The sequence below is a fragment of the Chelonia mydas genome, chromosome 2 (assembly GCF_015237465.2).
Source record: "Chelonia mydas isolate rCheMyd1 chromosome 2, rCheMyd1.pri.v2, whole genome shotgun sequence".
Lineage (NCBI taxonomy): Eukaryota > Metazoa > Chordata > Testudines > Cheloniidae > Chelonia > Chelonia mydas.
In genome coordinates, this window is record NC_057850.1 from 37,057,534 (window position 1) to 37,083,483 (window position 25,950).

Consider the following 25,950-nt stretch of genomic DNA (forward strand, 5'->3'; position numbering starts at 1 on the left):
GCTCACATAAACTCTCTTGGGAAGGTTTTCCACACTAATAGTACTTCCTGTTCCCAATATGTGCTTAATCATCAAGTCTGTATTTTCTCATGATTTGCCTTATCACCACTTCGAACACTCCAAGGAGTTCCTGTCTCAGAACTGGCTCTTCACGCCTTTCAAACTTTGCAGGCAGTTATATCTCCCTTGTCAGGTGCCAAGCGCCCACTGAGCCTGTCTCTCCATTCTGCCTGCACCCCATCTCTCCTCTTTAGTCCACTAGCCCACCCCTCATTATATTTCCCTTCTCTTCCTTTCAACCTTATCTTTTCTTCCAGTTTTAAACTACCCTCCCCCGAATTAAGGAGGTCATGGCTATCCCCAGCAGCAGAAGAGGAAGGTGTGACGGGTTCCCTTTGGGGTACCACCTGGAACTGGAGTACCACTGAGCCCCCCTGACCCACCAGCCTGGGCTCCCTCTTACACTGTACTGCTGTGACCAGCTGCAAAGCCCTCCAGGCTTCAGCCTGCACTTTCACCAGCCTACATACAGATAGGGACACATCCAGCTGCAGTTACATGCAGGCACTTTGACCAGCCCCTTCATGGGAAGGCGACAGCTAGGGCAACTTCCAGCTTCTCAGGCACGCATCCCCAAAATTACACCATCTTGCGCTGGGAGCTCTGAACCGCCGTGGGCAGCGGGGGTAACCTGCCACTTTTAACTTTGAGGCACCCCACTGCCCAGTCCCCCACACACAGTCCCACTACAACTGCCAAATACCCCACACTGACCCCGCCCCACACTGACCCCTCTCCCACTGCTCAGCACCCCAACATTCACAGATCTCCACCAACCCCACTGCCCCGCACCCCCACAAACCTCCCACTGCTCAGCACCCCAACATTCACAGATCTCCACCAACCCCACTGCCCCGCACCCCCACAAACCTCCCACTGCCAAGCGCCCCCATCCCCTCACTGTCCAGAGCCCCCCCACAAACCCACTTTCCCAAGCCCTGCCCCTCCCCCCCCCCGGCTGTACTCACCGGCCCAGCTGGGAGGTGACTCTGTCCACTGGGTTGAGCGAGGAGCACTCCAGCAGGGCTGTGTGGGGCCCTCTCCCCTTCAGCAAGCCCCGCCCCCTGCTGGGACCTGGGCATGGCAAAATTTGAATTTTTAGGCACCACTAGAATGCGCCTACAATGCCTGAGCGAAATCTGGCCCTGCAGAAGAATGCTAGTTGTTCTAATCATGATGCTCAGTAATTACTGTTGTAACTTTTTGTGTGTGTGTATGTGTGTGTGCGCTATTTTATGCTGTGTTTTTATTGTCTGGTGCAAGTATATTTCACATGCATTTTAATATAAATTTATAAAAAAATAATGTTTGTACTTCTGTAACCCCAGAATGAGGCACAATTGCAAAAGCCATCTGACGAAGGCCGCTCTCTCCATTTATTAACGTTTGATTTGATAAAGCCTTTGGATTGAAAATGTTCATTCCAAGTTTCAGTCAAATGGCTGAGATATTAAACATCACAAACTAGGGATTATAATGATTATAAATGCTTAACACATCCTTTCCTGCAGCTTTCTTGCGTAGTGTTCTCATAGCTCAGATGAGAGTAGCAGTTACATCTCCAATTTTATGCCCTGAAAGTAGCAGAACCTACAGAACTGTGTAATAATGGCAAGCCGCGGGTATGAATGGTGCCAAACCACCAAAGGGGTTTTGGGTTTTATTTTTCAATTAAAGCAATACTGCTTTAAACTGATCTACATTATTTCACCTGGCTGTTTGATCCTCCATGCTGCTCCCAGAACATGCATATGTCATTTTTCCTGATATAAACTCCAAGATTGCAAGCTTGAAAATGTCTGGTTGCTTTAATGTAACTCATTCACTCTGAAAACTCCCACGTTGTTCATTATGGACCCAATCAAACGTCCATTTGAAATCACTGAGAGTCCTTCCACTGACCTCATGAATATTAGATCTGGCCCATAAATCAATGGTCTTTGCAGGCCTTGGGCTTTATAATGCATCACTTGACAAGGATGAGTGAGGAAAAGGTGGTAGCAATATTTACGGTTAAAATGGCATTTTCCATCTTCAAGTACTTCACAAACATTTTCTCTTTTAAAGGCCCTTTTGGTTTTGCTGTTCAGATCTGTGGGGAGGGATAGCTCAGTGGTTTGAGCATTGACCTGCTAAACTCAGGGTTGTGAGTTCAATACTTGAGGGGACCATTTAGGGATTTGGGGCAAAAATTGGGGATGGTCCTGCTTTGAGCAGGGGGTTGGACTAGATGACCCCCTGAGGTCCCTTCCACTGCTGATATTCTATGATTCTATAAACATTAGATTTTAAGGGCCCAATCCTGGAAAATATCTCCCATCGATTTCAGTGGGAGTAGCAGATGCTCAGCAGCACCCAGGAAATGCTCAGCACCAATAAGGACAGGCCCAACATTTTCACCTTCTCTTTCCAGGGATGAAGGGCGAGAGGCAGGATATAAACTCCCCCGAACATTACATTTCCCCTGACTGCTGTTGTAAATTTTAAATAGTGAAGAAGAAATTTGTATCTTGAACCTGCAGAGATATTTTGTTAGAAGTTCATCAGCCATTATAGATATTTTTCACAAGTTCGACCCTATGAAATAGTGAATCTACCACGGCATAACAATGTTGAAGGCTTTTACAGATTAAATCACAAACAGCCATGACCCATTTAAGTTACATGTTCATAAATCATATTTTATGGCTTTCATCTGCATAATGAATCTGATCATTTGTGTTAATTTTTGTTTGTGAAGAATGGCTTTCCACAATTCAGTCATGCGCTGGAACTCAGTAAGAGCTGGGGAATCTGGCTATAAATGCACAGCAATGAACAGGAGAAGCACTTTTAACAATGTAAATGAGGTGGGTTTTCTTTTGAAGATGTGCTTTTTTAAGCTGTCAATAAAATTAATGATCGTGTCCTTTGGAGTAGCATGATCAGGCTCTGAAATTGTATTTAAAATCCAAAGGCCATTAATTCTTACTGCACCTATAGCACAATACAGTACATAGCAATTTGCCTTTAACAAAATGTAACTAAGGTGATTTAATTGAAAAAGTGGACATATGAGTTGTATTCAGGAATATTTCTTCATGGTTAATGTAAGGGAAATGACTTTCCAATATTGTAAATGAGATGATTAGCAGGTCACTTTTTTCCCCCCATAAGAGATTTTGAAAAGGACCATAGCTAAATAAATTTACATTTATCTGATAGCTCTGATTCCTGGCTACAAAGGAGTATCAAAAATACATTTAATGGTGTATGCAAAAGAATCCACCCCTGGCTTCTATCCAGATTCCACCCCCTGTAATTTTAATGTTAACTAAAAAAGGGACTTATCATAGAGTATCAGGGTTGGAAGGGACCTCAGGAGATCATCTAGTCCAACCCCCTCTCAAAGCAGGACCAATCCCCAATTTTTGCCCCAGATCCCTAAATGACCCCCTCAAGGATTGAACTCACAACCCTGGGTTTATGCAGATCCATACCCAACAAGAAAGGTATCTCATAAGCTACTGTGAGCAGCATGGCTGGCATTCCACTGAAGAGCAGAATTTTCTTCTAGAGTGAACTAGCATTGAAAGATCAATCAGAATTGAATTTGATTTCACTGTAATTCCTAGGAAAAGACTCAGAAATCAGTGCATAGGTCAGTATTTACTGGTAGTAAATATGATGGTATTTTTCAAAGCAGGAAAGATGATAAATCTACTTACTGCCCCACATTTTGATCTAGCTTACACTGGCAACAGTTTAGAGTAACTGCACTAAAGTCAACCAGTGTCAGAAAATTCAGAATCTTTGTTCTTCCCTCCTTCCTCCCCCTCCCTCCCTGCCCAAATTTAAAACAAAATTAATTTGTGGTTTTTTTTCCTCCTCAGATAAAAATTTTTTGACACCAAGATGGGAAAACAGAACAGCAAACTACGTCCTGAGGTCATGCAAGATTTGCTAGAAAGTACAGACTTTACAGAACATGAGATCCAGGAGTGGTACAAAGGCTTCTTGAGAGACTGTCCAAGTGGACATTTATCTATGGAGGAGTTTAAGAAAATATATGGGAACTTTTTTCCTTATGGGGACGCTTCTAAATTTGCGGAACATGTATTCCGCACTTTCGATGCTAACGGCGATGGAACAATAGACTTTAGAGAATTTATCATAGCCTTGAGTGTAACATCTAGAGGTAAACTGGAGCAAAAGCTGAAGTGGGCATTCAGCATGTATGATCTGGATGGAAATGGATACATCAGTAAGTCAGAAATGCTGGAGATAGTGCAGGTATGTACTGTTCAGGAGGGTTTTACATTTTCATTTTCACTCTCTGATTAAATTACGGGGGCCATATTGTGAATGTTGGGTGCGCAAAAGGTTATTGTGATATCTTCTCCCATGTTTTTAGTCTACTATATATGTTTGCTTGAACGTAAAAAGATACTGTTAAATTTGGCAAAGGTGGAACACCAATTAGAGTAGAAATGGAGATGTTTATAGCTACTTGAAGCTTTACTGAGTAGACATGCTGCTTCTCTGTGGGTTTCCCTATGCTGGGAAATTACCTTGAGTTTGAACACGGTAACTAACATAATGATAAATATTACAAAGAACTCCATGTAGACAAGGACTGTCATATTTAACATCATGTCAGCTGCTAGTGGGGAGCCTTGGGTTGACCAAGACCCTCTAACACATTTTTAAACGGGGCTGGCCCGGTCTACCTAAGAGCAAAGTCCTCTTTAAAAGCATATTGAGTACGAAGAAATAGCTAAAATGTCTGAAAGCTCTTTTCCTAACCCGGATATGGCCTGAGCGCTTTACATTGTGTTAGTTAATATAATTTTCCAGTGTAGACAAGCCCTCTGTTTTGATTCCATGCATGGCTTCAGGTATATTATCTAATGTTGCACTTATGAGTTCTTCCCCATTTTCATCTTTCTCTAATGTGTCTTTCCCCTTGAGGGCATATCAAATTCATTGAAAGCTTCATTTTTTTTTGGTTATAATACACTTGCATAGTTAAATCTGTGTAATCCACCTCTGCTAGGGAAGCACCTGCCTCCTCGTCACTGGAGATATTGAAGTACTAATTAGATATGATAGTATTCATGTTTAAAGATCTGATAGAAATGGAGGAAATGGAATGCATACTAATTACAATTTATGATTGTAGAATCATTATAATGCATGCCATCCTACTCCTTTTTATTAGTCTGTCTTTGAACATCCTGCCAACAGGAACCAGTGATGGCACTTGTTCTATTCCATATACATCAGACCGTATACTTGACCCAGTTGCAGCCACCTTCGTCTTCTTTTATTTTTTGTATTTTGTGTGCTTGTTTGAGAGTTAAACAGGACTTCATGTAGCTAACTCTAAGGGGCATGAATGAATATTTTAACAACTGTGTGCCAAATTCAGACTGGTATAAATGGTACAACAACAATACCATCAGTGAAGTTGCATCTGCTTACAGGGGACATTCAGAAGAAGTATGAATAATGGCAAGTGGACAGAAATTCATGATGAGGGGACAGAAAGGCAGGGTTGTAGCAGGAAAAGCAACTAATAGGAGGGTATAAAAGTGTATGCAGAGAGTCTGCTTTATCTTGCAGCTTCTTACATCTCCTATGAGTTGTTGACTGGTTTCACCGCTCTTTACATCCCCTCAGTGTATAATTGGCACCCATTTATGGTCATTTTCACCAGCTGACCAATGTGTCACTTCTTCTTAATTTGACTCTATAGCAGCTAAGATCATTTTGAAAGTGGACTAGGGCATTACACTTCATTGGACAAATAAAACATGCTTTTCTTAGCCAAGGAAATCACTTTTCTTTCTTTCAAAGACGTACACATAACCTTGCCGGTGTGCCATAATAAACTATATGAAATATTCTAGTGAGAAGATATTGCCCCGCTTACAAATTTTCCCTTGCAAAATAAACCAAAAAAAGAGTCAAAACAAATAAAAATTATCCCTCACGCAAACAGACTTTTTATCCCTGAAAATTGAAAAGATCATGAAACACCATAAAGCACACTTGGAATCTAACTATTGCCTATCTATTAGACAAGGAAGGATTGCAGACACTTTGGTGATGGCCAGCAATATAAAACCCTGAAATAGATGGATTTAAAAATATGGAGAATGTAGTTCACAAAATTTGTAGTTTTTCCTACAAAGGAAACTACTATTTTTTCAGGTTTCAGAGTAACAGCCGTGTTAGTCTGTATTCGTAAAAAGAAAAGGAGTACTTGTTAGTCTCTAAGGTGCCACAAGTACTCCTTTTCTTTTTACTATTTTTTCAGTTGCCACAGATCTGCTAATCAGATTGCTTAGATACTAACTGACTTTGGCTCCTCTTTAGTCATGTAAGCACCAAATTCTGGTCTCATTTAGACCCATAAAACCCCACTGAAATCAGGTGGCATTGAAGGGATGAAACTGAGATCAGATTTTATCCATTTATACATCAAAAACGGAAGGATGGAGAGTGTCTCTTCACTTGTATCAATATGAACGACTGTACAACTCATTAAAGGAAAACTCATGCACGAACTGCTAGATGGAGAATTCGGCTGGCTGTTTGCCACCTTGTGTGGGGGGGGCATGTACAACCATAGTTATTTTATGCATACCTGAGACTGCACACTCCTCCTCCCCCCCCCCGCCCCCCATGGGCCACTGTACTGCATTTGGAAAAAAAATGTGGGTCTCAAGGCAAAATAACAAAACACAAAAAACCGCAAATCAAATAAAAACTGACAAATAGGTTAGAAGGTGGTCAAGATGACCACTCAAGAATCCGTGTCAGACTCCAACCAGCCCTAGCTTTAAAAACAGCGAGAAATGAATACAGTATCAGACCTCTTTTGAAATTTGTACAGACAGGCTCCTCTCCTCTTTCTCTCTCTCTCTTTTTTTTTTTTCCAGACTCCTTCTATAATAGTAACACACATACTTGAAATTTCATAAAACGCGTTTTGCTGCAAGACACATCATCACATCACTGGAGGAAAAAAATTAAATGCATTAAAAGTATGATACTTCTTCCACCTGTGTTGTTTTTCATCACGTAGGCCAACAAAGCACTGGATTTTTAGAGACAAATTCCATTAATTAATGTATTCAACAACCATTCAGTGTTGGCACCAGGGCTGGATATAGGGAAGGTGATCCAGGCGACTGCCTGGGGTGCTGGGCTTGGGGGATGCCGGGCTCAGAGTGCTGTTTTTGTTATCAGCAACAAAAGGGAAAATAGAATGTTGGAAGTAACATGTTTTAGGTATTTCATATTTGCTTATATATGGCATGAATAAATACAGATTTACAGCTCCTAGCATGCAAATTTATCTTGTTATGTGACAGGGATAAATCATGCATGCAAATCGTGCATCAAAGTTATGAAATGGGTTACACATGCAATAAAAAAGTAGGTATTCGAAAGTTTAACACATGGAGTGGGGTGGGCACCTGGGGTGCCATTTGGTCTAGGGCCAACCCTGATTGGCACCCTTGCCCTGCTGCTCTGGTTCTGCTGCTCATAGACCTTGACAGCTCTTCATTCTACCTGTCTCTATGCTTCCAGCTCTCCCCCTCCTGCCAAAATTTTGAGGGACTTTCTAAGGTTTGACGGTGAGAATCTCAATCTAAGAAACCCAGTAAGTTTTGTTCAGCAGCTGCTCCCCTATTGCAGACTAAAGGGAACTTCCCAAATAGAGAAGCTGCCTTCTACATAATGCAGCTATAAGTTCTGCTTGCCAGGCAACTTTGCCTGCAAGTGTCCCCCTGTCCATCCCAATTCACAGAACCATAGGAATGTAGGGCTGAAGGACCTTGAGAGGTCATCTAGTCCAGCCCCCTGCACCCAGGTTCGACAGAGCACTGCTGAATAGAGCAGGACGTTTATCTCCCTTGTCTTACATGTGACACTCCTGGCACCCCAGAGTGATATTAGCCTTTTTTTCAACTACATCACAGTTTTGGCTCATATTTAATTTTGCAATCCACCATAACCCCCAGATCCTTTTCAGCAGTGCTGCTGTCTAACCAGTAATTCCCCATTTTGTAGTTGTACATTTGATTTTTCTTTCCAAAGTAAAGTACTTTGCACTTGTGTTTATTGAATTTCATTTTGTTGATTTCAGACCAGTTTTCCAATTTGTCAAGTTCCTTTTGAATTCTAATCCTGTCCTCCAAAGTGCTTGCAAACCCTCCCAGATTTGTCATCTGCAAATGTTATCAGTATACTCTCCACTCTGTTATCCCAGTCATTAATGAAAATGTTTAAAAGTACCGGACCTGGAACAGCCTGTTGCGGGACCCCACTAGATACATCCTCCCAGTTTGAAGGCAAAGGATTGATAACTACAGTATTCTTTGAATGTGGTCTTACTCCAGTTGTGCACCTACCTGATAGTAATTTAATCGAGATCACATTTCCCTAGTTTGCTTCATGCCTCATCATTAATAATAATACTGTTATAACACTTCTCATCTGTATATTTCAGAGGGCTGAGGCTTGATGGGGAGGGCTCTGTGAGTGTGTTTGAGTGGCAAAGGCATGTGAAACTGAGATTGATATGGATGTTTTGTTGTCTTACTGGAGATTAATTTTTAGTGGTTGAGTTGATAAGAAATGTACTTTAGCAATCTGAGGTGTAATTCAACAAATTTGTGTGTGCGGGGGGGCTGTTTGGTTGTTTTTTAATTGTGGGAATAGAGGATACTGTATCAGATGTGTTCCACTTGGACATAAGTCATCAGGAACCTCCTCTTTGTGGGAAGAAAAAAAAAAAGCTATGCTTGCATCGTTGATATATCCCTCAGGAACCTATTACAAGTTTCTGATCTATGATACATTTGCATATTGATACAGTAGGATTTATTATATTCTAGGCTGATATTCTGCATGAGACAACACATCAAGCTAATGCATAAAAGGACACCGTCAAAGTGAAAATCATTTAAATGGAAATCCCCCACCACCACTGGAGGCCCCCACTTACGAGGAGCCCCAGGGATTACTAGAAGTGAAATCAAGGAGAGGAAAAACATTTCGTTTCTCTTTTTGTCAGTCTGCTGACTTTGTGTGCTTTAGAGCACTTGGGCGCAGATCCACAGAGGGAATTAGGTGCTGCAACACCTGGCTATTAGGCAATGTGTGCACTACAAGGTAGGGGGTGTGACCTCCCTGCCTGTGTACACATACTCGCACAAGTGGTCATTGAGCTAGCGTGGGCATAAATAGCAGTGTAGCCTGGAATGTGACATGCTGTGCTAATGAAAAGTGCTAGCTGGTGGTATTATTGTATGACATCGGTCTGGTCATGGTGCAGTGCTTGGGTGGGGAGAAGGGAAGCTCACATGCATGCTCTTGCACATGCTCTGTAAGAAGGCGTTTACCAATAGCAGCAGAGCTGAAACTGAAGAGACACTGGGCAGATCTGTGCACAGGGAAAGAAGAGGGTATAATTTTAGTTAGTGTGTGTCTGGATGCACAGGCGTCGACTTTCAGCTTTCCCGGGGGGTGCTGCACCCCTACTGGGCCTCGAAGCCCCGCTCCCACTCTGCCCCTTCCCCCAAGGCTCCACCCCGCCTCTTGCTGTCCCCAGCTCCTCCACCCAACAGCTGATCGGCAGCGGGTGGGAGTTGCTGGGGCGAAGGGGAAGGAGCTGATCGGTGCGGCCCACCAAACAGCTGGTTAGTGGGTGACTGGTGGGTGCTGAGCATCCACTGTTTTTTTCCCAAGGGTGCTCCAGCCCCAGAGCACCCATGGAGTCGGTGCCTATGTCTGGATGTGATAAATTCCTGAGTCTTTTGTCAATAGCAACTCCAGCCAATTGCCAATTATCTTGGGGTGACATTTTCCTCTCCCCAGCCCTGCAAAAACCTAACTTAGCAGGCTCTATGGGGAGCTATGCAGGATTGGAGAGGGAATAAAATCAATACTGCAGCCCCTGCACAGCAGCTACTCTAGCCTAGGTGTTGCAATAGAAGCTGCTTCCACCACCCCTGTGAGGAGGTTCCTGGCTGCTGGATCTATAAGCGATGATCTCATGGCCCTGCCCCAAGCCTGTGCTCACTCCAGTGCTCCCATATGTTTCAGCCTATTCAGAGCCACCATAGAGACCATGACCTTGGTTCCCACAAGACACAGAAATTCCATGTTACTCCTGTTCAGCCCTGTCCTAGGGGGACTGTGGGGCTCCCATGCCTTGAGGAGCCTTTGTGCTGGCCATCCACCAAGGGGTGAGCACCACTGACAGTGCAGATCGCCCTGTAGAACTCCATATTCCCTTCAGGCTGATGGGTTGGCTGGCGAAGCTCTTTTCTCATGTTGAACCCTATTTATAGCATGCTGCATGCAATACATAGCAAGTGACTCACATGGGGTGAAATTCACCCCTGTACAAAGAGCCTCTATGCGCCTCAATTAAGTCCTGTTGTGAGAGACTCTGGAACTAGCTACAGCTATGGAGTTATTAAACCAGACGATTATTTCTAAAGTATATTTGGAAAATGCCATGTTTTAATCTAGACACTTTTTGGGAGTGAGAACTCCAGTCCTTTAGCTCCCTCATCGATTAAGCTGCAGCACTTCATTTTTGCTGTAAGGATGGAGTTTGAGGCTTAATTTTGAGTGTCGTGACTTTTGTCAGCCACTGACATCCCCAAAGGAATTTCCCCCAAGGTGGTGGCATGATCTGGAAGACCATGTCTGGTGTGCATCAGCCCTGCATGGCAGGTTGGCAGCATGTTGTGGCTGGGTTGGGGGAGAGGGGCTGATGGCTGGAGTAACTATTGCTCACGCTGGAGCAGTATCACAGCAAATGTATGGGCTACTGAAGCCTCTTGGGTGCAGGAGCAGGCATAGAGCATCCACAAAGCTTTGTGGAAAGATTTCTTCCATCCCAGTTTCCCACCAGGGTCACAGTGTTTTACCACCCAAACATTACAATGCCAGATGCCCTCTCAGGCTCCTCGCCTGCATAACAAACTCCTTTTCACTTCCAGCATACATCCGCCCACAGTACAAACAACTCCTTTCAAGCTAAAGCTGAAATCCAGCTAAAGAGTTCGAGTCTGCCCCCTTGCTGAAATAGTACATATTTGGAGAGAACCTGAGTAAAATTGAGGGTTTAAGTGAAGTTTAAACTTTGCCATAAGTGTAAAACTTCAACACAACCTTATCCTGTGGAGCTGCTAGGGCATCTTCCCAATACTTATCCAAGGGACAAGTGTAGCACTTTCAGCTGTCACACAAAAACAGAAGTGGCTTTGGCCATCCCTCTTAAGCCTGGTCTACACTAACGAGGTAAGTTGATCTAAGTTACACTAGTTAAGTTACGTAAGTTGTGTAACTTAAGTTGATGTAGTGTAGATCAACTTACAGCGATGTCTGCACTGCACTATGTCCACAGGAGAGCATCTCCCATTGACATAGCTTCCACCTCTCAGGGAGGTGGAGTACTGAAGTCGACGGGAGAGCACTCTGCCATTGCCTTATCATGTCTTCACCAGACCCACTAAATCGACACTGCTGCATCAATCTCAGCACCACCAATTTAGCCAGTAGTGAAGACAAGCCCTTACTGAGCTAACTGATCTGTAAGATGGGGAGAAAGTGGGCTTGATGTGGCTTCCTTTAAAGGCAGTAGCAAAACTCCCAATGGGACTTCAGTGTGTGGTGGATCAGGCCCTTGTTCTCTTCATTAGATTCCCTGTACTAAAACTGCACTAAAGTTTAATAGAAAGAAATTCGTGCTGTCATCACTATCCCCACCACTGGCTCTCAGACACTTTGTCAAATGCAGGGAACAGGTGCAGCCCCCATGGAAGTTGCTGTGTCAAATTCAGCAGTGAAATAAAGGTTGGTGCCAGTTACATGCTGGGTGTCAATTGGTCATAAACAGCTGGGTAAGTGGCAGAGCAGTGACATTTGCACCCATTTGTCACTCAGCAAATGTAGAAAGCTGAGGGTGAGAGAGTTCTGCAGGAAAATCAGCCAACAGCAAAGTAAGATAAAGCTGGTGTACTTCCCTCTCCCCCCACCCCTGCTCTCCCCTCCTACGCAAACCACCCCCACACGTCTGATGCAGGGATTACTAGGTGAAGGTCTATGGGCTGTGTTATGTAGGAGGTCAGACTAGATGATCGTGATGGTCCCTTCTGGCTTTTAAAATGTCTGAAGTTATAAAGTATATACTTGGCCTATGTCCCATTGGCCTCCAAGAGAGCTGCGCCTGCTTCTCTCAGGACTCAGTTTGGTCCCCATCATGATTTTCTTTACTCCAGGGTTATGTCAACTTTAGCTGCCCTAACCAGTGCCGTGGGCCTGTGAGGGACAGTCTGCACAGATGGAGGTTGCAATAGCCCAAGGTATCTGTGCTCCCCTTTGTGTATAGTCAGCAATCAGCAGTGATTAGTACCAGTGACGGTTCCAGGAGCCCAAGGACTCCCGTTATTCTCTGTCCCATGCCAGAGGCACAGGGAGTGAAGAAGACTCTTGCACCCTTGCATGCCCATGTAAAGGTCTGAGCAGCATTTGGTCTCAGATTAAGGACAATCTGAAAATTTTTACGATATTACATAAACCTGCTTCTTTTGAGAGCTTTCTCATTTAAAAACACAGTATAGTGAGGGGGCAAATCCTGAGTTTTTTAATCAGTTTTCACTTGGCCATTACATAGGAAAACTTCCCTCTGAACAACTGAGTAAGGCCATAAAGATTTGACCAGAAACATCATTTTCAGCACAAAAGGAACATTATATTATTCCCATCATGCTCTGGCTCTCCTAGACCATCTCATGTATTATTCGCTTAACACGCTTCTGCTAAAGGGACCCTGTAGGATGAGGTCATCTTTAAACAATTTTGTTCTAAAAATCTGCATTTTCTTACTACGGTTACTTGGAGTGTAACCGTGACTGTGAGCCCAGCTAATGTAATTTTGCCCCAGGCTTTCTCTTTACGCTATATGGGGCTCTAACATGCTGGGATGGCCTAATCTCCCCTCTAAATAAAAGTTTAGCTATTTAATGAATGGAAGATTTCTAAGGATCAGTGCTGCTGTGATCTCTGCAAACCAGAGCTAGGTAGGTGTTAAGCTCTGAGTGTCCTCCTTTGCTTTCTTTCCTTTTCCTCTTCACTCCCCATTCCTGCCATCACCATGTTCATTTGCTTGTGTGTTATCCCCCCATTCACTGTTCTTGTGTCTGTTACATTTGTAACCTCCCTGGGATAGGCACTGTGTCTTCTTCTGTGTTTAGACATTGTCCTACAGTGTGAGATTCCAATCCTCATTGGCGCCACTGGGCATTTTTATTATACATCATGATGATAATGAATCGGGTGCTCATCACTTTCCCTATTCAGTTGTCAATTAATATCTAAACATCCTTTTCTGATCCTACAATCATTTTTATAACTTGCGTCAAGGAACTATTAGAGGAACCCCAGCGCAATCTGTTGCCATAATGTTAGTGCCATAATCTAGGGAACAGATGTTTGATTGCATTCATCAAACAGATGTATATTTAATTAAACAGGCAAATGTCTTTCTCAAGGTGTAATTCTGTATATGAACTTATGAGCTCTGAAAGGTGAGCAGGTTTTATCGCCAAAAGGAAGTAGTGGTGAATGCTGGGTAAGCAGGACATTCGTCATTCAGAGAAGGAAGTGTCTTGCGTTGTTTAACAGTATCCTCCAGGTGATGAAGCTGTGTTGCTGTGCTCCAGACGCAGTTCCCTTGAGTCCCCTTTGACTTGATGGTTAAAACCTCCAGAACAAAGGGCCTTCATGAAGGGGCAGATGGCAAGCTAGAAAGTGGAATTAAATTAAGTGATCTTGGGCCTACACCCAGGACGAAAAACTCTCAGAGTGGGAGAGGAAATAACCAAAGTGGTGATGCCTTGGGCCAAATTTATAAAATGGCTGCTACAAATTTTGCATGTTCACCTGTGGTATCTGGAAAATATGTATTTGTGCATGTGCAAATAGGGATTTAGGTGCACAATTACCCGTTTTGCATGCAAAAATACAGTGTGCATGTGCAAATACAGGTTTGCATGCACACTCAGTGTGTCCACATTTTGCAGGCACAATTCAGGGAGCCAATTAGAAAATATGGCTCTTTTTGTCATAAGATTAAAATTCTCTAATCTGTCTCTCTTAATAGGGGGAATAGCAGAGGAACATAATATATAACAAAAAGAGTATATACATAAAATATGTTGAAAACACTACAATTTTGGTGTGGCACCAGGATTTCTCTTCTCTGTGGAATGACCCAGATGAGGTTGTTGTATCTAAATTAGTGTACGCACATACAAAACTTGGTGCGGTAAAATATCTTATTTTGTAATGTTCTAGGCACTTCACAGGCATGCAGTAAGATGGGTCCCCCTGCCCTGGAAAGGTTATGGCATAAACAGACAAAATAACTGACAAAAGAGTGAGGAAGGAAGCCGAACTGGGAGCAAAGTAAATAATGGGGAATGGGAATGGAGTGGGAGGTTGGGGAAAGGATGTGCAAAAAGATTAAAGAGTTGTCTGCGTGGTACAGTGTGTATCGTGTTATATTTGGAACCATCCATTCGTTAGTTTATTGATCTAATGTATTTTGATGATTTGTAGTAATGTGCTGTACGTATGATAAATTGTTCTGAAATATATTGCAATAGGGAAAAATACAAGTCCAAAGCCAGAACTATATTCAACAGCAACTAGATAAGGAAACAAGGTTATTTATCAGAAAGTCTCCAGTGTAAAAGAGCAAATGTATGTATAGATTTGTGCATTGTCACTCTCACTAGGAATCTGTGGTGAGAATCCAGGCTGAGGTTTATGTGATGCTATGTTTGTTGTTTTCAGCATCTAATAATTGCCACATTCTATTCAGATCAGATATCTATTATCAACACTTTGCTTCTATCACCTCACTTAGGCAATCTATAAGATGGTTTCTTCGGTAATGAAGATGCCAGAAGATGAGTCAACACCAGAGAAAAGAACAGAGAAAATCTTCCGTCAGATGGACACCAATCGAGATGGTAGGAATCTTAGGCATTTCCCTTTAACACTCTGTACTCTGCAGTTACTGACAGCTGGATTTCCATCAAAGAGCTAGACTGATTTAGGAAGTAGAGAGAGATCACTCTGATGTCAAGACAGTCAGTGGGCTCAATCTCTCCCCTAAGGATTTTTAAAGCAGTGACTCCTATGGCCGTGGGGAAGTCACTTAGGACCTGATTATGCTCTAGCTCTGCTAAATTCAGTGCAAAGAGGCTCTGGATTCTACTAGTGCAACTGAAAGCAAAACTTGGCCCTTTAACCTGTCTGCTGCAGTTTCTCCATTTACCTAACTCACAAAAGGTTTGGGGAGGGTTTATTAGTTAATGTTGATAAAATGCCTTGAAGATGAAAACACGAAGGGCTAGATCACAAAGGCACTTTGATGTTGTAACCCCTAGCTCCTAGGCTGCATAGTGGAAACCTCAGCCCCAGGTTATGTGCCCAGGCTTCCCATATAGCACATGGAGCAAGTTAGGCACATGAGAGAGGGATCTTCTGAAGCCAGCAAGCTGAGCAGGGCTCTGCCTAAACTACCCAGAAGTGAAATGCAGAAGAAAGGGGTGGGGCTTAGGGTCCAGATCGGGCCCTCTAGGCACCAGACTGATGAGCTGGGCTGGAGGAAGATGCCTATCTCTGCTTGGGATTCTCAGCCGTAAAAACCTCTCCTGGAGTTAGATGCCTAAACCAGGTCAGCCCTTTCTTGCAAAAACACACACAGAGAAAAATCCACCCAGTTATAGCCCTTAGCCAGGGCACGCACCTGGGATGTGGGAGACTCAGATTCTTTGGAGCAGGGACATGAACTCAGGTCTCCATGCTCTACACCACCAGGCTGTGGGGTTTTCTGGGGCAGGTCTCACTCTCTCTCTCCTGTTGAAGCTATTCCACTTGATATAAATAATTAAATAGTCAGTGGAGCAGGCACTTGAAGAGGACACTCCCACATCCCAGGTGAGCCCCTAACCACTGGATATAGAGTCAGTCTCTTGCTGTCTATTTCTCTGGCCCAATCAATGTTTAATTATTTGTAGAACACTTAATCAGGAGAGTTAGAGTGAGCCCCCTGAGTACCAAGAGCCTGCTCTAAACATTCACTCCTGGAATGTGGGTGCTGTGAGTTCAAGTCAGGCAGCGGGTTTCCCACATCCCAGGTGAGTGTGTGTATGGTGACACCCATTGTTTCATGTTCTCTATGTATATAAATCTCCCCACTGTATTTTCCACTGAATGCATCAAATGAAGTGAGCTGTAGCTCACGAAAGCTTATGCGCAAATAAATTTGTTGTCTCTAAGGTGCAACAAGTCCTCCTTTTCTTTTTGCGAATACAGACTAACACGGCTGCTACTCTGAAACCTATCTCCCTTTAGTCTGCTTTAAAATTCCCTGTCTAACAGCATAGCTGGTTCTTGAAGAGTGTGTTGAATTAGGAGCTTTGATCAACTGTGTTAGGAATCTCATTGTTTTGGGAAAAACAGAAGTATAGTAGAACCTCAGAGTTGTGAACACGTCGGGAATGGAGGTTGTTCATAACTCTGAACAAATCTTTTTTTTCCCAAAAGTTTACAACTGAACATTGATTTAATACAGCTTTGAAACTTTACTATGCAGAAGGAAAATGGTGCTTTTAACTATTTGAATTTAAATGAAGAAGTCACAGAAACTGTTTCCTTACCTTGACAAATCTTTTTTTAAACTTTCCCTTTATTTTTTTAGTAGTTTACATTTAGCATAATACTATACTGTATTTGGTGAGGGGTTTGAGGGTTTTTTGGTCTCTGCTGCTGCCTGATTGTGTACTTCCAGTTCCAAATGAGGTCTGTGGTTGACCAGTTAGCTCGTAACTCTGAGGTTCTACTGTACTGCCTGTTGAGCAGATGAATTTGGTCTTCATTATTTATTATGATTTATTAGTATTGTGGTCACACTTAAACGCAGCAGTCGGGATCGGAGACCCGTTGTTCTAGGCACTGTGCAAACACATAGCAGTAGACAGTGCCTGCCCCAAAGAGCTTACATGCTACAGGCCCAGTCCAGCAAAGACTTAGATATGTGCTTATCTGTGTGCACCGTGAGTAATCCCATGGTCTTCTATTAAGTACATGACTAAACCTTTGCAGGATTGTGGCTTTTCTAGAAAAGACGGGGAAAACCCAACAAAAACGTAGAACCAGAATGTCAAGGGTATATGGCAAGTCATTCAGCAAGTGCATAGTACCTCATGGGAGTTCAGGCGAGGCACAAATCCACATTGTATTATGGGAGAGGTATTTTCCCGGGAGCTCCGAATGGGGGCCCAAACTACAAATCCCATAAGGGAATGTGCTGAGAGGGAAATGCAGTTCAATGTTTTATTGAACAAAACAAAACATTTTGGGTCAGTTCAACAAAACAGAATATCTGATTCTGGTCAACTCAACCAAATCTTTTTACCCTTTTTGTTGCTCTCTCCTCTGGACTCTCTCCAATTTGTCCACAGTTTTCACAAAGAGTGGCACCCAGAATTAGACACAGTACTCCAGCTGAGGCCTCAACAGTGCTGAGAAGAGCAGGACAATTATTTGTCTTACATATGACATTCCTGTTAATACACCTCCAGAATATCAGCCTTATTAGCAATTGTGTCACATTATCTCATATTCAATTTGTGATCCACTATAACCCCCAGATCCTTTTCAGCAGTACTATCACCTAGCCAGTTATTCCCCATTTTGTAGCTGTGCATTTGATTTTTTCCTTCCGACATGAAGCCCTTTGCATTTATCTTTACTGAATTTCATCTTGTTGAATTCAGACCAATTCTCCATTTCAGTGGAAGTTTTTTTATCTGCTCTATTGCACACAAGCTTCTGAGCTAGAGGTTGCCCTGTAGTGATAAAACCTGCAGTTACAAATTTCCTGCTCAGCACCTAGATACTACTGTAATGGGCACTCTAAAGAAACCCCAGGTGAATAGATGGATATGGGTCCTTAATTCAAACATACATTTGGAAAAGGCACTTGTGTGTACTCAGAGGAAGTCCATAGCTTTTAGAGCCTGCCTGTCTCCTCCTGTGATTCTGGGTCTATTGCAAGGAACCAAAGCACTTGTGCCACCTGCCCTCACATTTGAATGGAGGGAGCGTTCTCAGAGCATGTCTACACTTATCATGGATCAACGCTGCGGCAGTCGAACCACTGGGGGTCGATATAGAGGGTCTAGTGAAGACCCACTAAATAGACCACAGATTGCTCTCCTGTTGACTCTGGTACACCACCGGAACTAGAAGCTTAAGGTAAGTCAATGGGAGAGTTTCTCCCGTCAACCCAGCGTGGTGTAGACACCGCAATAAGTCGACCTAAGCTACATTATTCATGTATCTGGAGTTGCGTAACTTAGGTCGACTTAACCCCAAAGTGTAGACCTGCCCTCAGAGAGAGTTCTTCAAATCTGAAAGTCTCTCCACACAGTATTGATCCACCAGAGCCTAGATTTTGCTAGTTTCAGGCAGGCTGCAAGGCCTAACCATTTCCCCATGCTTTCCTTGTAGTGACAATATGTAAATTTCTGGATGTATCCATAGTGTTAAAGCATTGCATATGTGCTGTGATTGATTAGTGCATTTTATAATGCTAAACAAACTTTTTTTTATTATTATTATTAGGCAAACTCTCTTTGGAAGAGTTCATCCGAGGAGCCAAGAGTGATCCATCCATAGTCCGTCTTCTTCAGTGTGATCCTAGCAGTGCAGGGCAATTCTAAAACAGTTCTTTGGATGAATTGTGTATCTGCTTTTTGTTTTTTGTTTTTTTGCCAAACAACGTTCATGGTGGTGTTGCCTCTGTATGACCAGTTATGCCTTCTTTTGTGGCATCTTTTAGCTTCTTTTGTTGTGGATTAATTATAAGAATGCTGAATGCTCTTAATAGTTTGTCCAGAACACAGACAGAATACTGTTTTAAATGGACATTGTGGTGTTAACTTGTTTAGAAGATTTTATTTTGTTCAATTTGTCTGTTCTCAAAAGTAAACCACAAGAAGGAAGAAACCTTCAGCAACACATTATTGCCACATTTAGAATGCTGCTTTAATAGTTGAAAATTCACCCGCAGGATCTGAAGCACAATAGTGGTTGAAGTGCAAAGTGTTACAACAGGTGCAGTATTTGATTTGTACAGTCTTTTTTTATCCAGCAGGCACAAGAGAAACTACAAAACAGTATGAGTAAGAAGTGTTAATACAATAAGTTAGCAAATTCTAGCCTACTTCAGTCTCCCTACAATGCCACATTGTTTCAATACTGTGAAAGTTTTTAAAGTGCATTGAGAAGTGGGGGAGGGAATGATCAGCTGTTTTTTTTAACAGGCTTATGCTGGTTGATTTAACATGTGTTTGATTTCCAGATAAAACCAATTTATAATTCTAATTAAAACAAAAAACCAGGTGGATGTTACCTGTTGCCATTTAGAATTAGTAAGTGTAGTTGTGTATATGACAAACTGGGTATTGAACACAAATTTAAGCGAGATGTGTGTTGAATGAGAGATTTTCAGATTAGTAATAAAGCAGTTTCTACTGCAGGAGACTGGGAGTTGAGCTCAGAAATAACAATTGTGCAACCTTAAGCAGCTGACACTGAGACATGTCCACTGTCATGAATGTTCTTGTCTAGATTGGACTGCTTGCTCTCTATCTCTCTCTCTCCACATAGATAATGCGGTTCCTGTGTCTGCTTCTAAAGGTTGGAGAGCTATCACAAACTGTTTTAAAGCTAGAATTGTAGAATTCATACTTCATTTACTTTAGTGGGGTTGAAAGATCTGTACTGAAACAAGGAAATGGTACGCTTAATGATATATATATATATATAAATGTTTAAAAAAATTAGATGTAAGAGAAAACTGTTGAATGTTTATCTTTTCACTTGGATGCAAAAGGATTTCTGAACCTTGCTGCTGCAAAATTCTTTCATTTGGTCAGGGTCACTATATTCCAAGCAGTGTGTACGTTTGGGATCTCTTAAGGAATTTGCAAGCACTGCTTTGGCAAAAAAGCTTAGCAATGGGAGGTATTATGCTGACCAAGTTTGAGATAACCTGTCATTTGTTGAGTCTGCTTTGTGATACGGTAGGTGATATATCACTGCAGTCACTGCCCAATATCAGGAACTTATGAGACTGCTATAGTATAATCATTGTGTGAGGGGCAAGGTTGATATTCTATTAAGTGACCTTGTAACGCTAAACCCCAACTAGCCTTAATTTAAAATAAACTGAGTAAAATAGGTTAGATCTGCTGCTGCAGACTAGTTAAATGCTGATTAGCCATCAGGTAAAAGCAGTAGAATATATTAAGAAGTTTTTGCTTATCACTAGCTAGGAGAACATATGTACAGTAATTTAGGAAGGAAAAAGATCCTTGACTTAATTCTCAATACCATTTTGTTCTGTCATGCTTAACATATGGTGCACAGTGAAAATTAATTATAGATAACATAGTTAATCAGTTCTTTCAAATTTACTATAAGTGGCAAAGCAATCCTGAATAAAAGGTCATCAGGCCCATTTCTTTGTCTCAGATGACCTAAAGGGCTTATCCAGAATCAATTTCAATTTAAAGTGGTTACAGAAATGCCATTGATGTAATTCTCCTGCTAAATGAGCTAAAAGACTAGACAGAGTTGTGTGTGAGAGACAGACAGAGGAACACACAAGTGCAGGTTCAATACATAACTTTTTTAGCTTTTGGCATAGTCACTGGAAATACTACAGTGAAATTTTCTGGTTGGCTGAAATGGTTTTTGCCTATTTCCCATCCCTGTCTTATCCACACCCCATTGGAGATACTATGCACAAAATAGAACCTTTAAAGCACTTGTGCTCTTCGAGATAATTTTTTGTGTTTGCCAGTAATAGACCTCAGAAAGACCTTGGCCCTAGAAGAAATCTGCAGAGATCTCCTCATGCTGAGTCAAGGGTCAGTTCTCTCCTTATTTTCTGGAGGGTCATTTTTCATTTGGACAAATCTGGCTAGATCCTTGGTTGTTGTAAATTGCTGCATTAAGGTGAATGGATCTACACTGATATATACCCACTAAGGATCTGCTCCTTAATCAAACATAAGCAATCAGTGTCACTATATTAAAGCCCTTCTTTGGGTCACTTCATCACATCCACTACGTAGGAAAATAAATTGGAATATAAATTTTCTTAGAAATCTGAATACATATTGAAAAATTCCAATCCCAGATATCATTGCAGGCTTGTGGATCAAAAGCAGACAAGCTAGAAAAATTGACGTTTATTAAAGTTGAAGTAAAGTATGCAAAGTGGATAGCTCCTACAATTAATTTGTTTCTAATACAGTGAAAGCAGTTGCATGTGACTGAAACTATTAAAATTTTGCCTTTTTTTAAGCAGCTGCGTTCCATCTCTTTTTTTGTATTATGACAATCCTTTGGCCCAGAACCTATTTCCTCAGTTTGGTGTTTGGCTGTTTTTTGACAGAAGCAATTTGTGTATTAGTACTTTAAACTATGTGCTTGAAAATGCAACCTGTGATATGACCCCAGGCCAGTGGAGTTGTAATTCTTTCCACTGAAAGACTAGGAATGTAACCCACAGCTGCAGAGGACATAAATAACTGGAGATATGGTTATTGTATAAACATTTACAAAATGCATGAAGATTATTCCTTATTCCTGCCTGCCTTTCACAATTTATTTTGTTTCAAAATATTAACTGTTCCTTTCTTATTCTGCAAGTAAAAATTGTAGATATTTTTAAAATGATCGATAATTGAATTTGTTAAATGAATATCTGCAGTTTATTGGTTAACAAAACATGCATAGTACTGGTATGCATCATTTCTTTATTGTCTTGCTAATTGTCATTATTAACTTCAGCGATCTCTCAAAAAAAGAACGACTAAAACTATATGTCACAGTAGCATAGCCGTTTTTAAGGGAATGAATTAAAATATCTGACTCTCAGACTGTAGACAGTACAGGCTGCTTGATACCACTTACTATAACTGTGTGGATACATTTTCAATAATACTTGTGTATGTTTGAGAGGTAAACTTGACTGATCTGGCATCCAAAAATGTTTAGTGTTTTGTAGACCTAGCAACTGTAAAAGTACATAAGTTAGAACTCTATTTACATGGAATTCCTAGTGAACAGAAGGGGTGTTAGTTCCTTGCTGAGGGCTTGCCCTTAAAGGAGAGTACCAGACATCTGTGCAGACTGACTGGTGTACAGAAGCTATAGCAGCCAAGCTGTAAAGCCATTCAGTATTCACTTTGCTGAGCTCTGAGATTGGGAACTTGAAACAGCCCCTATAAAGCCAGCTAGCATACTCTTTTGGGCACTCTGGGTTTGAGGGGAAATGAAGCACAACCCTCTTCCAACATCTGAAACCCCATGAACCCAAAGGATTTGGAGGTCCTCTGAGACCTTCAGGTAAAGTTGTAGTATACTTCCTACTAAGCTTATGACTTTTGAACGTTTCTCACCATCATTGTTGAGTTGCCTCATGCTTCATTATTTTCTGTTTTACCATTTGACCTCTACACACTCTCATGTTTAAATATCCTAAACATTACCGTTGTTTTAGAACAACAGTAAACTATGTATATAACTACTTGAAATGGAAGATGTATAAGTGCACCTTGAAATGTGTAAGATGTGCACCTAGAGACAATTATACTATGATGCTCTAAGAACAGAACAGTTCCCCACACCTTTCTCAGTACATTTGTACTTGCTCTTGTGGTACTTGGTGAAGTTCTGTTGCCTGCAATGTAGAGGAAGTCCCACTAGATGATCACAGTGGTCCCTTCTGACCTTTAAAGTCTATGACTCTGAGGTAAACCTGTACATTCAAAGCTAACTTTGTAAGATCTGAGATATGTCCCTTTTTCTAAAACAATGCTTATTTTGTGAGCTCAGGAAAAAGCACAGCAACATGAGCAGAGCAGCCCAGACAAGGTAAGGGAAACGTCAGTAGCAGAGGCCACCAGCCAGCCATAATTCCTAGATGTTTCATATTGCAGCCCGGTGTACTAACACTAGAGTAGGGTGTAGTTACACCCTATGCTGGTGGAAGTGCGAGCTTGAGGCTAGGGTCATTTTTCTAATGAATCACTGTTACAGAACCACCTTTTCTACATAACTCTGCTGATTCAGTTAGTACCTGTGGTGGGTTGGTCTTTTGGCTGCAAGATGAAGTGACAGGTGCAAGACCTGCTGGAAGGAATATTTTACCCACGGTTTGCTAAGTAGGGCTTCAAACTACAGCATAGCAGATTTAGATTAAATCTCAGGAAAAACTTCCTTAGTGTAAGAACAGTAGGGCAATGAACAGACACCTCAGGAGGTGGTGGAAACTTCTTCACTGGAGGTTTTCAAAAGCAGGCTGGATAGCTATCTGTCGTGGATGGTTTAGCCACAACAAATCCTGCATCTTTGCAGGGGGTTAAACTAGATGACCCTTAAGGTCCCTTCTAACCCTAAGTATCCTGGATCTTTCTTTGCTCTATGTTTCACTGTACATTTACACATTATTTAATATATTTAAAGAAGGAGAAATTGTTTTTTATAGATGTTAAGGACACTATATAATTGTAAAAGAATAAAGAAGCTTTGCAAACACTGGACAATAACACTCAAGGGCAGATGGACAAAGGCAGAACAGTAGGTTGAAACCTTATTGTCTCTATCACCAAAACCAAGTATATTTCCAACAAGCTACAGGATCACAGCAGGTGCTTTTGAGAAGAGTGGGTAATTAGTTCTGCTTCTCTAGTATTTTCCCCATGGTGCACTGGCACATTTTTGGTATATTTATGTGTTGTTTACTAGCTGTTTTAAAGACAAAGGGCCCTCCCTTGAATATTGTGTTGTCATTTACACCTGTGCAAACTGGGTGTACACTGCTGCCAGTTCAGAATTGTATAGTTCTCCATTCGCTTTGCACAGCTGTAAATGGCTACCCAAGATGCAAAGCAGTGGAGAATCAGGCCCAAAGTGTGGTCTTGTGCTGAGATTCAACTAGGCTTGGCAGAATTTTGAAATTTTTTTATATAATTTTGACTGATCAATGCTTATTTTTAAGAATTTTTTCAATATTTATCTATTTATCTCCTGAAATTTTCACAGTTGTGGGAAATTGCGGGTGGGTGGAACCAGACAATATGGGTGGCCAGGCAATAATTATTTAATGACAGCTAATGTTGGCAGACAAAATGTTAAAGCTTTATAACTGTTAAAAACACAAATTGTCAACATCACATGTCAAAAATAAACAAATTAAATATCCTTAAATCAAATGCTAATAAGTTCTCAAGCAGCATTTTTCTTACTTTGCCAATCTGTAAATTTTCCTTATCAATAGAAATATATATACATATTTTTTAAATCAAATCCTTCCAACCCTAGGTATTACTACGTAAAAAATGGCACCTTCTTACTCAGCAGATCTGCTCCCCGTGTCTAATCAGAGTCAGAGCTACTGACTGCAGTGACATAAATAAGTTTTTAATACTTTTTGCCTCAGAGTCCACGTCTGGAGGAAAGGCAGGTGGATTTTGTGCCTTCATGTGCATCATCAACAGAACTGTTTACTGTGCTCCAATTAGAACTCCAGACAGGTTAGCAGATGTCACTGAGGGCATAAATGGAAGATAATGGCATTTCACAGGTGTAACTGAGGACATAATTTGGCCTGCAGAACTTTGTTCCCCATCATGATACACAAGAAGGAAAGAACTCAGCTTGACTTTTGAAGGTCAGCTTTAGTTTTCAAGCTGGCCTTGAAAAAAAAACTTTACTTGTAAATTGAGAACATTTGATATACAATTATTATGAGGCAATGGGCATAGAACCCCATGATGCCTATTTTACAGGATTTTTTCAGAGACGTATTGCACTTAAATAAACAGCTATTTTTAAAAACATAAGGAAAAATGAAGAAGGGCTTGCAAATCAGCATGAAATACATTCACACTCTAGAAATGAAGAACACTGCAGGAGATTTTATATATGTATTCAGGTCATTTCGAAAGGTAGATCTGTGTCTTTCCCCCACTCCCACCCTATGACACTGTATCTGACTATAATACATATGACTATCTCACTGTATCTCTTCTTTCAGTGTGACTTTGGCTGGTGGTGTTGGGTTTCTAAGAATCTACATTGTTTGAGGTGGAGATAGTTTTGAAGCTGAGGTTGGTGCCACATTTTAGAGGTACAGGATGCACAAACTTCAGATCCTGCTCTGCCCACCTTTAATTATGTTAGTCTATGAAGCAAAGTAATATCCATATAGATTTGATGCATTTCTTTGGGAATGCACATATTAAATTCCTTCAATCCTGCCCCAGAACATAGCATTATTTAATTGTACAGTAGGGATTAAAAAATCCCTCCTAAAATGCTTAATACACAATGAACAAGACAAATCAGAGCCCTCATATATAGTGAACAATATGAAAAGATCAGAAAAATGAACAGATATTAATTGTGCCTTTGTCCAGAGATCAAGGTTTGAATTCACTACAGGTGCATTCACTCCTGGACTAAAGGCCATGCAGAATCTTTGCACCACTTCCGTCCTAGTTAAGGTCTAGCATTTGCCCAGGGGCGAATTTCTCCCTGTGTGGTACAGACTGAAAGACCCAGGAAAATCAATGTTCAAAAAATGAGAATTCTGTGTCCCTCAACAAAGCTTTACACTGGGGAATTTTTCAATTCAGTTGGTTAGTTCCATATTCTGAGGTAAAATTTTGCCCACCTTTTAGTTGTGTTCCTTAACTGTGAGGTAAATGGATATTCCCCTGTCCA

General features: G+C 41.5%; 1 protein-coding gene across 6 annotated transcripts in view; it reads left to right on the forward strand.

Annotated features, from left to right (window-relative positions):
* Positions 1-21,522, forward strand: part of NCALD (neurocalcin delta) — a 76,403-nt gene extending 54,881 nt beyond the window's left edge. For all 6 annotated transcript variants that reach the window (XM_043539261.1, XM_037892186.2, XM_027831076.3 and 3 more), the window contains 3 exons: positions 3,933-4,332; positions 15,002-15,107; positions 18,772-21,522. In XM_043539261.1, the coding sequence (XP_043395196.1) occupies positions 3,955-4,332; positions 15,002-15,107; positions 18,772-18,869 (582 nt within the window). In that variant the 5' untranslated portion in view covers positions 3,933-3,954 and the 3' untranslated portion in view covers positions 18,870-21,522. The remainder of the gene's footprint in view (positions 1-3,932; positions 4,333-15,001; positions 15,108-18,771) is intronic.
* Positions 21,523-25,950: the final 4,428 nt, after the last annotated feature.